Below are 14,561 nucleotides of genomic sequence, written 5' to 3'. Positions count from 1 at the left end.
ATTACATGCCCACACCTGATGCTCCCCATACATGTACACAATAAATCAGTTTGTTTGCTACTCATTATAGACTTTAGTATTTCTCTGGATTTTAATTTTTAAAAGAAATATAATTACTATTACACAAAATAATGAGGATAACCTTTATACTGAATATCTTTTACACTGATACAGTATGTGCTTTTAGACTATTAACAATATTGATAAATATTATGATATTAAAATAGAGGTTCTGTTTTTAAGCAGACTCCACTATGCCTCTTGTAAGGCACAAAAGGAACTACATATATTTAGTGCATTTTTTTAGACTACAGGGGAAAGGTTCTAGACTCAAGGTTCTAGAGGTCAGCAATTATGTATTTTGTCCTGTCTCTTGCATAGTCACTTTGGTTGAACCTAATCCAGAGAAACTGCAATTTATGGTATTACACCAAAACACAGTGTTATGCATGGGATATCTTTTACACCTCCTCTTCATTTCTCACCACCCTGGAAATACTAACACTTTTTCTCCGTTATTCAAATAGGTACATATATGTTAAATAACACAAAGAGGATCATACTCTAGGAGAGTAGAGGAATAATTCATTTTTATCTAAATTAATTATAAAAGCTTAGATTAGCACTTGTGTCTGTGCTTAACACTGGCCCAGGGACTGAACAGTCTGTACCTACAAAGCTTAATCATGCTTTTCTCTCTCCCATCTCAGCTACCACAGACTACCTTGTCCTTTGATAATTGTTCACATCTAGCCTTTTCCCCACATTGTGATGTGATCTGTTAACTTGGATTGTGACCCATATTTGTCACAGCCCTGTTGTTTCTGATACTTATAACTTCTTTTGCTCATGGTGTTGGTATTCATAGAATGAAGGATATGATCATAAAAATCCTTTAAAAACCAGTGACTAATAGTAAAAGTCAAATGTATTCTCATGTTTGGAGATTGAATTGTGTGGAGGTAATAAAATGCCAAGCAAAGTTTTGCTGTTCTTATGTCTTGCTAAGGAGCATGCCTTCTGAAATACAATGAACAAAGCTTTTAGTTAATTGTAGTAAATGCCCATATTGTTACATAAAGACTTACCATTATAGTTTGTAAGTCAGGGTCCCTGCAGTTCTTCTCCAAGAACTTGAAAAGAAGATTGACCAGAGAATTAAACTCTTAAGTCAATATCTAATGGATGAGATTAGAGTTGAGCAAATATATCTTAAAAAGCTTAATGGCTTTCAGTCAATAGAATTGACTGTAACATAATCAAAGATATTAACAGTTCTAAAGAAAGTATGTGGCATTTGGAAAGGGGGAGTTGATTCCCATGAATTTGTAGAAAAAGGGATGCCCAGAGATAGAAATACGTGCAATGCTAATCCAAGTAGAGTTATGTGAAAAAGGAATTCAAACCAAAAAGTTTGTTGTCAGTTCCTGATTCATCTATTCCCCACGATGAAGATGGATACAAGAGGCTTTCTTAGCTGTTGCCACCTAACACTAGAGTCCTAAAACATAATTTATTCTGTATTGATCCCAGTTCAGATTATAATAAGACTTCTCATGTAAAGAAATTTACAGTTTCAAAAGTCAAGTTCTATTGGCAGTTATGTTCTTCATTAGAGGGTAACAGATTGTCACTTAATGTTAATACTTTCTTTCTCTTATGAGTTTAGTCTCTATTAGTGAAATCTGGAGTACAGATGAGAGCAAATCTATTAACCTAAATTGGGGAACACATGTGAAATCTGGACTTCTTCACCATATGAATGTCTGTAACAAAGCTGCCTACTAACCTGCTAACCTTCCAGAGCAGCTCTATAGACATTTCTACACTACAATTTAATGTTAATATAAAAGAAAAATAAAATTATGCCTGTTGTCCACTGAACTACATTTGAACAAAAATGTTTTAGTTTTATTATTTTAAAATAGAGAAGTATCATGAAAAACTGCCCAGTATGTCTATACTAATCTCAAAATGGTCTTGGTAAAGCTGGATTATATCCTATGGTGTCTAAACGTAACATGATTGCCAAGGTTCATTGTAATCCGCAATGGTTTGGGAAGTTGAATTTACAATGAGATAAAGTCTGGAGATTTTTCCATTTGAGCCAAGAACAATGAGAGGCAAATATATGAATGGGGAAGGTCTAGAAGGCATTGGGATTCATTAAACTTCTTATGTATGTTAGGCATTATTTTGTCTCTTTTGCAATTGTGTTTACCCCTACTTCTCCCAACCATCCTGTGAGATAAGTCATTTTACAGGATGAAATTTGCACCTCCAGTAGATTAAAAATCTTCCCCAATAGAAGTAGCAGGTTCAGGATTGTAGTCTAGATCAATCTGACTCTAACAACCAGATAGTCATCCTGAAAGCTGAAGAAGCAAAGCCTGTTGAAATGGAAACAAGACTACTGTAAGATGTTCATTGGTTGGTGTGGGGATTCAAAGGCAGACAAACATAAAAACAATAATTGTGGGATATGAAAAGCAAAATTTGACCAAAAAAGAGAGAGAGAGAGAATCAGAAAGAGAGGTGAAGAACATGGCAAAAAAGGGACAAAAAAAGGACAGCAACAGGATTTTCTTCTGGAGGCACGAGGCATGTGAATAAGATATAGTTTAGTGTTTTCAAGGAGAGAGTCTTGAAGGTGTTTCTTAGCAGTCCCACTGTGGTTTGATTCTCCGGCCTTATAGCTACCATGTCACAGTATGGTACCCACAGTCAATCCAACATGTTAGCTATAAGATAAATGACTATATTCTTAGCAAAGCTGTCTTTGTAATAAGTAAGGTCATAGTTCATCACTTAAAATTCTTTGACCCATTACTCTAATGTAAACTAGAATGGCCTTTTCCCCACTGAATGTTTTTAATTGGCTTGTCAAAGATCAAATAACAGTAAGTAGCTAGGTTCATCTCTTGGTTCTCTATTCTGTTCCATACATCTACCTCTCTGTTTTTGTGCCAGTGCCATGCTGTTTTGATCACTATCGATTTATAGTATAGTCTGAGGTCTGGTAGTGTGATTCCTCCTGCTTTGTTTTTATTTCTGAGTAATGTCTTGGCTATTTATTTAACAAATGGTGCTGGGCGAACTGGCTGGTGACCTGTAGAAGACTGAAATTGGACCAACACCTTTCACCATTAAGTAAGATAGACTTTCACTGGATTAAAGATTTAAACTTAAGACATGAAACTATAAAATTACTAGAAGAAAATACAGGGAAAACTCTTGAAGAAATTGGCCTGGGAGAATATTTTATGAGGAGGAACCCCCCTCTCCCATCCTGGGCAATTGAAGCAGCATCAAAAGTATATTACTGGGACCTGATCAAACTAAAAAGCTTCTGCACAGCCAAGAACACAGTAAGTAAAGCAAGCAGACAGCCTTCACAATGGGAGAAGATATTTGCAGGTTATGTCTCCGACAAAAGTTTAATAACTAGAATCCACAGAGAACTCAAACGTATTAGCAAGAAAAGAACAAGTGATCCCATCTCAGGGTGGGCAAGGGACTTGAAGAGGCCTACAGAGATACGAAAAAATGTTCATCAGCCTTAATCATCAGAGAAATGCAAGTCAAAACTACTTTGAGATATCATCTAACTTCAGTAAGATTAGCCCATATCACAAAATCCCAAGACCAGAGATGTTGGCGTGAATGTGGAGAAAAGGGAACACTTCTACACTGCTGGTGGGAATGCAAACTAATACATTCCTTTTGGAAAGGTGTTTGGAGAACACTTAGAGAACTAAAAATAGACCTGCCATTCGATCCTACAATTCCTCTACTAGGTATATATCCAGAAGACCAAAAATCACACTTTAACAAAGATATTTGTACCAGAATGTTTATTGCAGCCCAATTCATAATTGCTAAGTCATGGAAGAAGCCCAAGTGCCCATTGACCCATGAATGGATCAATAAATTGTGGTATTTGTACACCATGGAATTTTTTTTTAATTTAATTTAATTTTATTTTTTATTGTTGGGGATTCATTGAGGGTACAATAAGCCAGGTTACATTGATTGCAATTGTTAGGCAGAGTCCCTCTTGCAATCATGTCTTGCAGCCTTAAAGAAAGATGGAGACTTTACCTCTTTCATGTTTACATGGATGGAGCTGGAACATACTCTTCTTAGCAAAGTATCTCAAGAATGGAAGAAAAAGTATCCAATGTACTCAGCCCTACTATGAAACTAATTTATGGCTTTCATATGAAAGCTATAACTCAATTATAGCCCAAGAATATGGAGAAAGGGGAAAGGGAGGGAAGGGGAGGGGGGAGGATGGGTGGAGGGACGGTAATTGGTGGAACCACATCTATGGTGCATCTTACAAGAGTACATGTGAAACTTACTAAATGTAGAATATAAATGTCTTAAGGCTATGTTAACCAGTGTGATGAAAATATTTCAAATTGTGTATAAAACCAGCACATTGTACCCCATGACTGCATTAATGTACACAGCTATGATTTAATTTAAAAAAAAAAAAAACTAGAATGGCCTGACAGAGAGAATGCTATTTTCTGCAACTGTAATTTATTCTGTTTGCCAGAGGTTGGTATTTCTTTTTCTCCTCTCTGAAATTGCTATCTAGCATGTTTAATACTGTTAGTTGATTACCAGGTTTTAACCCATGTTAACTTTTGTCATGGGTGGTTGAGCTAATGTTGTTAAACATTTGAAATAATGTGTACTATTCCCAGTAAGGTTGTTCTAGTTTTTGTGAGGGAAAACTGACCAGCAGTATCTTTCTGTATAGAGTTTTTAAATTCAGTTTGTGTCTCCACAAATAGTCAGTTACTTTATGGCTTTAGATTGTTAAATTCCTGAGATATAGGCTTATTCAAATATCAGTAAACTCTGTATCTTTTATGCTGAGGGAAAAACAAAAAACAAACCTAAAGCAGTAATTTAAATTCTGAACAACTTAAACCCAAACATTTTACATTATTTTAGTTTGAGGAAAATCTACAAGAACAATAAAAACTTCATTGTGAATTAAAGTTAAAGGTTAATATAATATTTTGACTTCCTACTGCTTTGACCTTGATGAATGATAAACAGTCTCCACTTGCCGTAATGATGGGTATTGAGATGGAAAATCTGTTTCATTTATGTAAGACTTCAGTCTCTGACTTTAAAACCTGAGAAGCTCTCCAAGACCATGTGTATGCCTGACTGTATGTCTCAGTACTCTGAAGTTTCACCTCTTGTCAATGAAAACTGACGTCAGTGAACTAATTGGCTCTTCTTGTGCGTAGGTACCCTGATGTGCCCACCGCTGCTGATGTTGTAAATGCTTTAGATCAACAGGCACTTGCATCCATCCTAAGGACATACGGGGAAGAGAAGCATGCCAAGAAAATAGCTTCAGCAATTGTTCAGGCACGTAGCATCTACCCCATCACCAGAACCCAGCAGCTTGCCAGCATCATCGCAGGTACTCTCATTAATTCTGAGCAGTGTCTGAAAAAAGAAAAGAAGTGTATGTGTGTATGTATGTATGTGTATATATATGTGTGTGTGTGCGTATATGTATACACACACACATATATATTACATATGCATATACGCATTACATATATATGCATGTATATACTCTCCCAAACTCCCAGAGGAATTCATTTGTACTTAAATCATGCAGAATGGAATCTTGCCTTTCTCTGATGAAAACTTTCTTTTGGTTAGAAACTTCTCTCATCCAACATCTCTCCCCCACAAACAATTTTTACAAAATTTTAGTATATTATAAATATACTGTATTTAGTATAGTATATTTAATTTTTATAAAATATACTGTAGTTTGCCAGTTAGTATAATAATTTTTTTACATGAAATATTTGTCATTTGTGCCTACCAGGGTGAACTGGGGAATGACAAGAGCAAAAGAATTTCTTGATCCATCACAGTGGTTGATAAACACCCTGTTTAAGATCTGACATTACCTTTCTTAGTTTCACACTTCTGCATTTTAATATTTTGGGCAAAAGGAGAATTGCATAGCCCAATTGCTAAAATAAAATCCAGTGACTCATACATCTATTCTAAACAACCAGCTAACAAAGGGTATGTGATGTGTAGGTTATTCCACTTTGTGAATGCTAACTAAATCAGCCTGAGGGTTTTATTGAAACATTTCATCTTGTCTGCTATTTGCCACCATAAACCTCTTGCACCTAAGTCTAGCTAGGAGGTGCTTTATTACAGCCTTTTTGTTTGAAGCCAAAGTTGATTCACAGCTGTGTTCCATGAAGAAAGTTTTCCAAGGCAAAAATAGAACTCTTGTAGTTATTTAACAGAATTCCAAGGGTTAGTTTTTCATCTTTTTGGAACTTCTGAACCCCTTTATCATTTTTTATTTGCCAAATATATTGACTTCTTTTCAGTTTCTTATTAAGTTTCTTAAGTAGTTAAAGAAGTAGGAAAAAAAAGTATTTGTATAATTTATAAAAAGAAATTTATATTTGCTGCCTCTATCTTAACTTCATAGTTTAGGCGATAAAAATTATAAATTTATTGATATCATTATGATTTAGAGATCATATAGCAATTATTTTATGATATAACAAAATAAGACTATATTTCACTTAGCTATCATAATAAAATATAAAATATGAAGAGTTAACTATATCTTTAATTTTTTTAATTTATTTTTTTATTAAATCATAAACAGATCACGTATACATTAATGCATTTATGGGGCACAATGTGCTGATTGTATATAGAATTAGGAGCGTTTACATCACACTGGTTAATAAATACCTCATCCCATTTACTTAATTATTGTTAAGACATTTATACTCTACACTTAATAGATCCGACATCTTTAATTTTTTAAGCTGCCTACCTCAGAGCTTTTTACTGAGTTTCTTTTAGGCAAGTAAGAACAGAATTCTTGTGGGCTATATCAACATAAAATATTTCATGAAAGTTTTACACAAAGTAGTTTATATTAGCATGCTGACATTAAATTCACCTTATTTTGTGTTCTTTTTTTTTGTTCCCACTCCATACTCACTAACATGTCTCCACCTATCTTTTCTGTTATTCTTTAACTATGTGTTTTGTTTTCTATCTCAAGAAATAGTGGGAAATAAAGCAGTGAGAAGTCACATTTTTTATTCATAAGAAAATCCAACTTTTTGTGGGCTGAAAATGAGAGATTGGGGCTAGAGAACATCCCAGCAATTGTCCAGTCAAAAAACATCATATGATTACTGAAAACATGAACACTCGGGAAACATCAGTAGTTTCTTCAAGATTGTAGCCTAACTATTGACAGAATTAGTCCTAATCTAGTATTTGGAAGCTCATGAATTTGAGACCTAATTAGGAGTCTTCCTTTAAGTTAATTTTTTGTCTGTGGATCCTGATCCATAAACTTAGGGAAATAACTCTTTGGCATTAGATAGAAATTATATGAAGATGTACAATAGAAATAATTTAAGTACTTTCAGAAAGAGTGTGATATGAAAAGCACATTAGGGCCATGACAAATTACATAATAAAAATGAGAATATGCATATGTTGGTAATTTAAACTCCATTTTAGTAAGTGCTATTAAGTTCTCTATAGTGAGTGCACTTTTATATCTTAAATATCAGCCCATAATGATTCATCTTTATTGATGATGATTGGTATTTTGGAAAAGGAAAAAACAGAAAATATGTGTTTTCACTTTGTGCTAATTTGTTAAAAAAATATATTGGGGTAGGCTACTATACACAAATTACTATCCCAAGCACTAAAGGTAGAATGGGAGCAAATCAGTTGTAGCCTCTATGCTTACAAAGTTTACAGACCAGTAGATTATATAGCCAGATAACTAAAATACAAATGCAGTATCACTCTCCTTATAGTGAAAACCTTCTTTTATTTATTATAGTTTGGAGTTATGATTGTATAATCAATAGAAAATTTGATAAGAGTAGAAAATTACAGACCCTATGTGCTCATACCTAATTTGGTTGTGTTTTTATTGACTCACCTTTATCAAAAGTTTCCAAAGTCTCCAACTTAGTTTTCATGAAAACAGCTGCTATCTTTCCTTTTTTTTACATTCATATTTCATCAGTTTGTGTAGTGTTTCATTAAGTTATATAATGGTAGTAGGCACTTTAGGCTGTAAGCACAAAGCTTTTTTGGTGGGAACATAACTGTGCAGAAACATTAGAGAGTATAATGCTACCCTCTGATAATTTAACAGTGAAAAGGGTTCATCTGTCAATCCTGTTTAATGGAGGTCTGTTAGGAGAGATGCTTCATGAAGAAGATGTGGGAAGCAATGAGAAGGACACAGGAGGATCCCTGGATTAATAGTTTCCTAGGGTTGCTATTACAAAGTATGGCAAACTTTGTGTCTTAAACAACAGATATTTATTATTTTACAATTTGGAGGTTTGCTGTCTGAAATCACATGTCAACAGGGCTCTTGGAAGAATCCTTCCTTGGCCATTCCCTAGGATCCAATGGTTGCCAGCAATCTTTGGTGTTCCTTGGCTTGTAGATGTACCACTGTTTTTGCCTCTGTAGTCACTTGACATTCTCTCTTGGCATTTGTCTTTGTGTCCAAATTCCTCTACTTTTACACGGATACTAGTCCTATTAGATTTAGGGCCCATCCTAATCCAGTATGTTTGCATCTTAACTTGATTACATCTGCAAAGACTATTTCCAAAACAAAATTCATAGATTTTGGAGTAGACATGAATTGTAAGGGATATTATTCAACCTAAGTAATATCTTTATTTAGCAAACTTATATTTTGGCAAACTATAATATGCAGTGACTATATTTGAATATCTTTTCTGATTTTAATAATTTATACCAAACTTGTTCAAAACTATCAAACATTCTAGGAAATGTACAGCATGGTTCCTGGCACATATTAAAACTTACAGCTTTCTTTGCATTCCAAAAGCTAATAATCCAGTAGCACACGGCAGACCACCGCACTTGGAATCTAGTATCCTCAGTGGATTTTTATAAGTCAGATGATTAAGATGTAGTTTGTAAAATCTAAAGCCAGATGCCTTTTGCTAGTATAGATAGATTACAGTTCTAATATTCTTCTATTTTCATTGGAGATCCAAAAGACGGGTTAGAGGCTCCAAGTTGGACCAGAGCACTTACAACCACTGTGCATTACTTTTTTAAATTATCAAAGCAGTAATTTATAAATAGTGTACAGGAGAATTCCAACAACAACCTGTAGGATTTTACTATTACCACATATATTCAGAACTACCAGCCAGGAATTTTAATGTAAATATTTAACACATCTGTAATGCTATATATTATGTTCCCTCCAAAATGATTTATAAATAACAAATCACATTTTAAGCATAATTTTTATTCTAATATTGTTACAGTTTAAGAGTTGAAAATGGCCTAAGAGATTCATTTAATCCAGAACTAGGTTCTTCATCAACTTCAACAAATAGTCATCTAGCGTTAGCCTTTTAATGCTCCTCTTTCTTGCTCCCCATTGTATTCAGTGAAGAGTACCTTTCCGCCTGAAATTGCCAGTTCCATAAACACATTGCCACTTCCTAAGCTTCCCTTAGGCTAAAGTCCATACTGTTTCACGGGATTTGCAAATCCCTTCATGAACTATCTTCTAGCTGCCTTGTCTTTCTCCATGGTAAGCTCTGTTCCAGTCATATTGAAGTTTTTACAGTCTTTACAACATACCTTAGTCACTCACCTACACGTTCTGGATACACAGCTCTCTGGGATATTGACTTTTCCTGTTTCTTCTCTGGTACATGTTGCCCTTCCCTATCCCTAACCTTTCCACTGGCTAATTCCAGTTCAGCCTTTGCAGGAGCATCAAATCTTTTTCTCTGTGACACATTGGAGGAGTAAGAGTTGTCTTGGTCCACACATTTAAAAATACACAAACACTAATGAAAGCTGATGAGCAAAAAAAAAAATCTGTGCATACTTTTTATAACATAGGCAAAAAATGTCCTCACAAAATCATCATGCAGCCTGTTGGCCACAGGTTGGACACCTATGGTTAGAGCTTAGTTGAAATGTTTTTCAGCCCTACTAAGTGTTTTCCAGCCCTACTCAGATTAGTTAAAATGCCTTTCTGTCCTCCCACAGCACTGCATTCCCCTGTGATGGCATTTACTAGGTTGTATCCCGTTGTTTATTACCATTTAAATTTTAAACACAGTTGAAATTTGTTTAACACAGTTTACAATAGCCTCCTGTGGCTATATAGCACTTCAAATGTGGCTACCCCAAATTGAGAGATGCCTACGAATGTAAAACACACACCACATTACGATACCTCATTAATAATCTTTATTTTCATATGTTAAAATGGTAATGTTATATGTATATTGGGTTAAATACAGTATTCTGTTAACTTTGCCATTTCTTTTTTCTTTTTAAGTGTCACTATAGAAAATTTTAAATAATTTATGGATCACATTATATTTTTTATTAGGTACCATTACTTGGGACTGTAAGCTCCATGAGGTCAGTATTATGACTTTCATGCTTATCATTGTGTCCCACCGCTTAGCATAATGTTTGACGCTTGGAAAGTGTTTGGTAAATAACTATTCAATGTTAATATAAATAGCTAGCAAAATGTGCTTTAGATCAAGAGGGTCTACTTTTATAAGCTTTGGATTCAGTAAAACATCATCAGTGTTAATTTTAAAAAACTAATGTTCAGTCTCATAGTCATAAAAAGCAAATCTGCCCCATAGCAATATGTTCTAACAACGTTAGCATTAACTTATGCAGGCAAATCAGAAAAACCACATTGCCCTCGCAGTATTTTAGTTTATCATCTTTAAGTTGAAATGATATCTATCTTTACTCTTTAGGAATGCTATGAAAAATAATAATGCTCTGATAAAATATTTTCATTAATTAAAAATCTTTTTTTTTTTTTTTTTTGAGACAGAGTTTCATTATGTCGCCCTTGGTAGAGTGCTGTGGTGTCACACTTCACAGCAACCTCAAAGTCTTGGGTTTAAGCAATTCTCTTGCCTCAGCCTCCCAAGTAGGTAAGACTATAGGCAGCGACCACAATGCCCAGCTATTTTTTTGTTGTAGTTGTCATTACTGTTTGGCAGGCCCTGGGCCTGGTTGGAACCCGCCAGCCCCAGTGTATGTAGCCGGTCCCCTAGCCACTGAGCTACAGGTGCTGAGTCATAAAAGCTTTTATATATGACAAATGATACATACAAAAACTTTCAAGCTTTTCAGGAGAAAGAAAATGTGTGCACTTAATTTTGAGAAAAAATGACTATGGTCTGGATTTTACAGAATTGACATATATTTGATTTGTAAAGTCTTTAATAATTAGGAGGGTTCTAGACATCTCTTTAAATAAAGAAATCTAGATATTTTCCTCAAGAGGCAGTCTGCCCATATTCTATATTGGAGCTTTCTCGTACCCTTTCCATTCTTTGATTATATCAAGGAGAATTACCAATTAAATACTAACCATTTTAATAAAAATATCTTTATTCAAGTTCTGGTCTACAACTTACTTTCTGTGTAAACTTGAACAGAGTGTAGACCTCATCTTTCTCATCTCTTAAAATGCAGGCAAGTAATGATAATGATTCTTGTTACTTTGTTTAGCAAACATAACCTTGCTAATTATGTTTTTCTTAAACCAATATTGATATTCATTTGCAGACTCAGAACTCATGCCAAAATCAAAGTATAGCAATCGCTTTTTAGATCATTGGGATGTAGATTAAATTTACAAAATACCTAATTTTATCTATCAATAATCAAAAACTGACAGAAGGCTCATAATATCATTATTTGAATGGGAAAAAGGAAGGGAGAAGCTTTTTAGATATTTGTGATTCATGTTGATTAAATATATGGACTTATTCTCTGCCTAGAACTTTTACGTAACCTTTATTCTGACTCATGAACTGGGTACATGGCCAGAGCTTAATGAATGCTTGTTGAACAAATAAATCAATAAAAAGGTGTGTACATTTCCAGCCAAAGTAAAAATGAAATTCAAAGAAAAAAAGTAGAAGTTGTTAGGTGTTACTAAGGATAAATTGTACTCTGCTCTTCACATTGAATGGGGGTACGACCTAAGCATCAAAGTCCTCAGTATAAATTAAAGTAGATTGAGGAAAAGTGAGACTCTCCAGGACATGGAATCAAAAATCCTCAAGTTCTGTTTCTGGTTCTGCCAGTTATTTCTCTGTTCCCTCAACTTGAGCAAATTTATCTTTCTATCCCTTATCTGGAAATGAAAATAATTAAATCTTGCTATCACCAATAAATGAGATGGTGTATAAGAATGTTCTTTGTGAAATTTGAACTGCAAGTATAATTGTAAGCATTTTTTTCTCCTCTCTGGTTCTCTGTGTAGAACCAGTGTAATCCAGAGAGTAAGAAGTGGACTTCTACTTCTACTTTTTTGTCTGTAGCTTGTGGGATTTGAGACAGGTCGATTACTTCATTCCAAGCTGTTCTTCCTTTAAGGCTTATATGACTTGTAGAAAATAGAAGAATAATCATCTTTTCGTTTATTAGGACATGCACGATTTATCTTTTCACAGTGGCATTGATGGCGTATGCCTCAACTTGTGTATGAAATCATCTTTTTTCCAGCAAAGTAGCAAAGTTTTGTTGGTCCAGAGAGAGACTTTCAAAGTAAAACGAGCAGTAATAAAATAAGACAAACTTCATTTAGAAATAGTCATTATCATCAGATTTTGGTAGAAACATAAACTTATTCCTTATGAAGTTAATCAAATTAGTTTGTTTTATTGTTTAATAACCTACAGATTGCTTCCTCTATTTTTCCCAAACAACACTCTTTATACTAACACTCCTACAATTAAGGAGTAAAAGTGAAGGTGTTAGAGTATTAAATTATCACTGCAATGTGAAATGATATGATCAAACCTACAGTCAAATCTGGGTGGTTTGCCAGTGTGTCATAGTTGTCATTGCCACTGCCTATGATAATGTACTTATTCTTCCTTCATTTTAAACTTCTTGAGTTCACTTGAGTATACACTGTGTATAGTAGTATGGTGACTTTATGCCAACTAAATTATCAAATGAATTTCATAGGTAAATTTATTTCTATTTTAATAAGTAATCCTTTCAAGAGATATTCTGTATAAGAAATCTAACTCACAAGATAGAAAAATGAAGGAAAACCTAAGAATTTTTTCCTCCTTAAACATCTAGCCATTACTACTTTGTAGTCCCAAGTAGGAAGCAGGGAATATTCTGATCCCAACTGACTGTGGATCAATCTTAATTTAATGATAATTAATGCTAGTGATGTGAAGTAAATTTTATGTATTAACTCATTTAATCCTTACTCAATGAATGAGTGAATCAATGGCAACATCCTATAAGGCAGATACTATTTTTATCCCATTTTACAAATGAGGAAACTGATGTATAAACAAGTGGAGTTATTTTCCTCTTGTCAAGTAGAACTGGGATTGGAATCTAGACCCTATATTCTAGCACGGTTGCTGAAAAATACTGATAGCTCAGTCTTCAAGGATCTTACGTACTTATCAAGGAGACAGTTATGAAAGCACCTCATTCTACATCTTATGGTAAATGCTGTATATAATAAGAGTCATAAACTAAAGTTAAGGGAAACTGGAGAAAGAATCAGTTTATTTTGAAATAGTGAGAGCGTCAGAGTTAATGAGGAGGTGGTTGGGTAGACATCAATTGAGAGAATCATATGGTCTTAACTCAATTGATGCAGAAGAAGCCTTTGATAATATCCAGCATCCTTTCATGATCAGAACACTTAAGAAAATAGACATAGAAGGGACATTTCTTAACGTGGTAGAGGCCTTCTTCAGCAAACCCACAACCAATATCATATTAAATGGTGTAAAATTGAAAACATTTGCACTCAGATCAGAAATGAGGCAAAGATGCCCTCTGTCTCCTCTGCTTTTCAACATAGTAATGGAAGTCTTAGCCATCACATTCAGGCAAGAGAAGGTGATCAAGAATATCCAAATAGGGTCAGAGGAGATCAAGCTCTCACTTTTTGCTACTCAACTTCAAAACTCTTAGAAGTGATCAAGGAATACAGCAACATCTCAGGATACAAAATTAATACTTATAAATCAGTAGCTTTTATATATGCCAACATTAGTCAAGGACTATAGTCAAATATAGTCAAGGACTCTATTCCTTTTACAGTAGTATCAAAGAAGATGAAATATCTGGGAATATACCAAACAAAGGATGTGAGAGATCTCTATATAGAGAACTACGAAACTCTGAGAAAAGAAATAGCTGAAGATGTTAACAAATGGGAAAACATACCATGCTCATGGCTGGGAAGAATAAACATTGTTAAAATTTCCATACTACCCAAAGCAATCTACAGATTTAATGTAATCCCTATTTTTTTTTTTTTTTACACTTTTTGGCTGGGGCCAGGTTTGAGCCCACCACCTCCAGTATATGGGGCCAGCCTCCCACTCCTTCGAGCCACAGGCGCTGCCCTTAATGCAATCCCTATTAAAGCACCACTGTTACACTTTTAAGAGCTT

The 14,561-nt window shown here is 34.5% G+C and overlaps 1 protein-coding gene across 1 annotated transcript in view; it reads left to right on the top strand.

Annotated features, from left to right (window-relative positions):
* Positions 1-14,561, top strand: part of METTL15 (methyltransferase like 15) — a 216,986-nt gene that overhangs the window by 168,441 nt on the left and 33,984 nt on the right. Inside the window, exon 6 of the mRNA XM_053561593.1 lies at positions 5,274-5,452. Within this exon, the coding sequence (XP_053417568.1) occupies positions 5,274-5,452 (179 nt within the window). The remainder of the gene's footprint in view (positions 1-5,273; positions 5,453-14,561) is intronic.

This window comes from Nycticebus coucang, chromosome 14, assembly GCF_027406575.1.
Source record: "Nycticebus coucang isolate mNycCou1 chromosome 14, mNycCou1.pri, whole genome shotgun sequence".
Lineage (NCBI taxonomy): Eukaryota > Metazoa > Chordata > Mammalia > Primates > Lorisidae > Nycticebus > Nycticebus coucang.
Note: the sequence above shows the minus strand (reverse complement) of the source record. Positions and strands in the feature narration are given on the sequence as shown.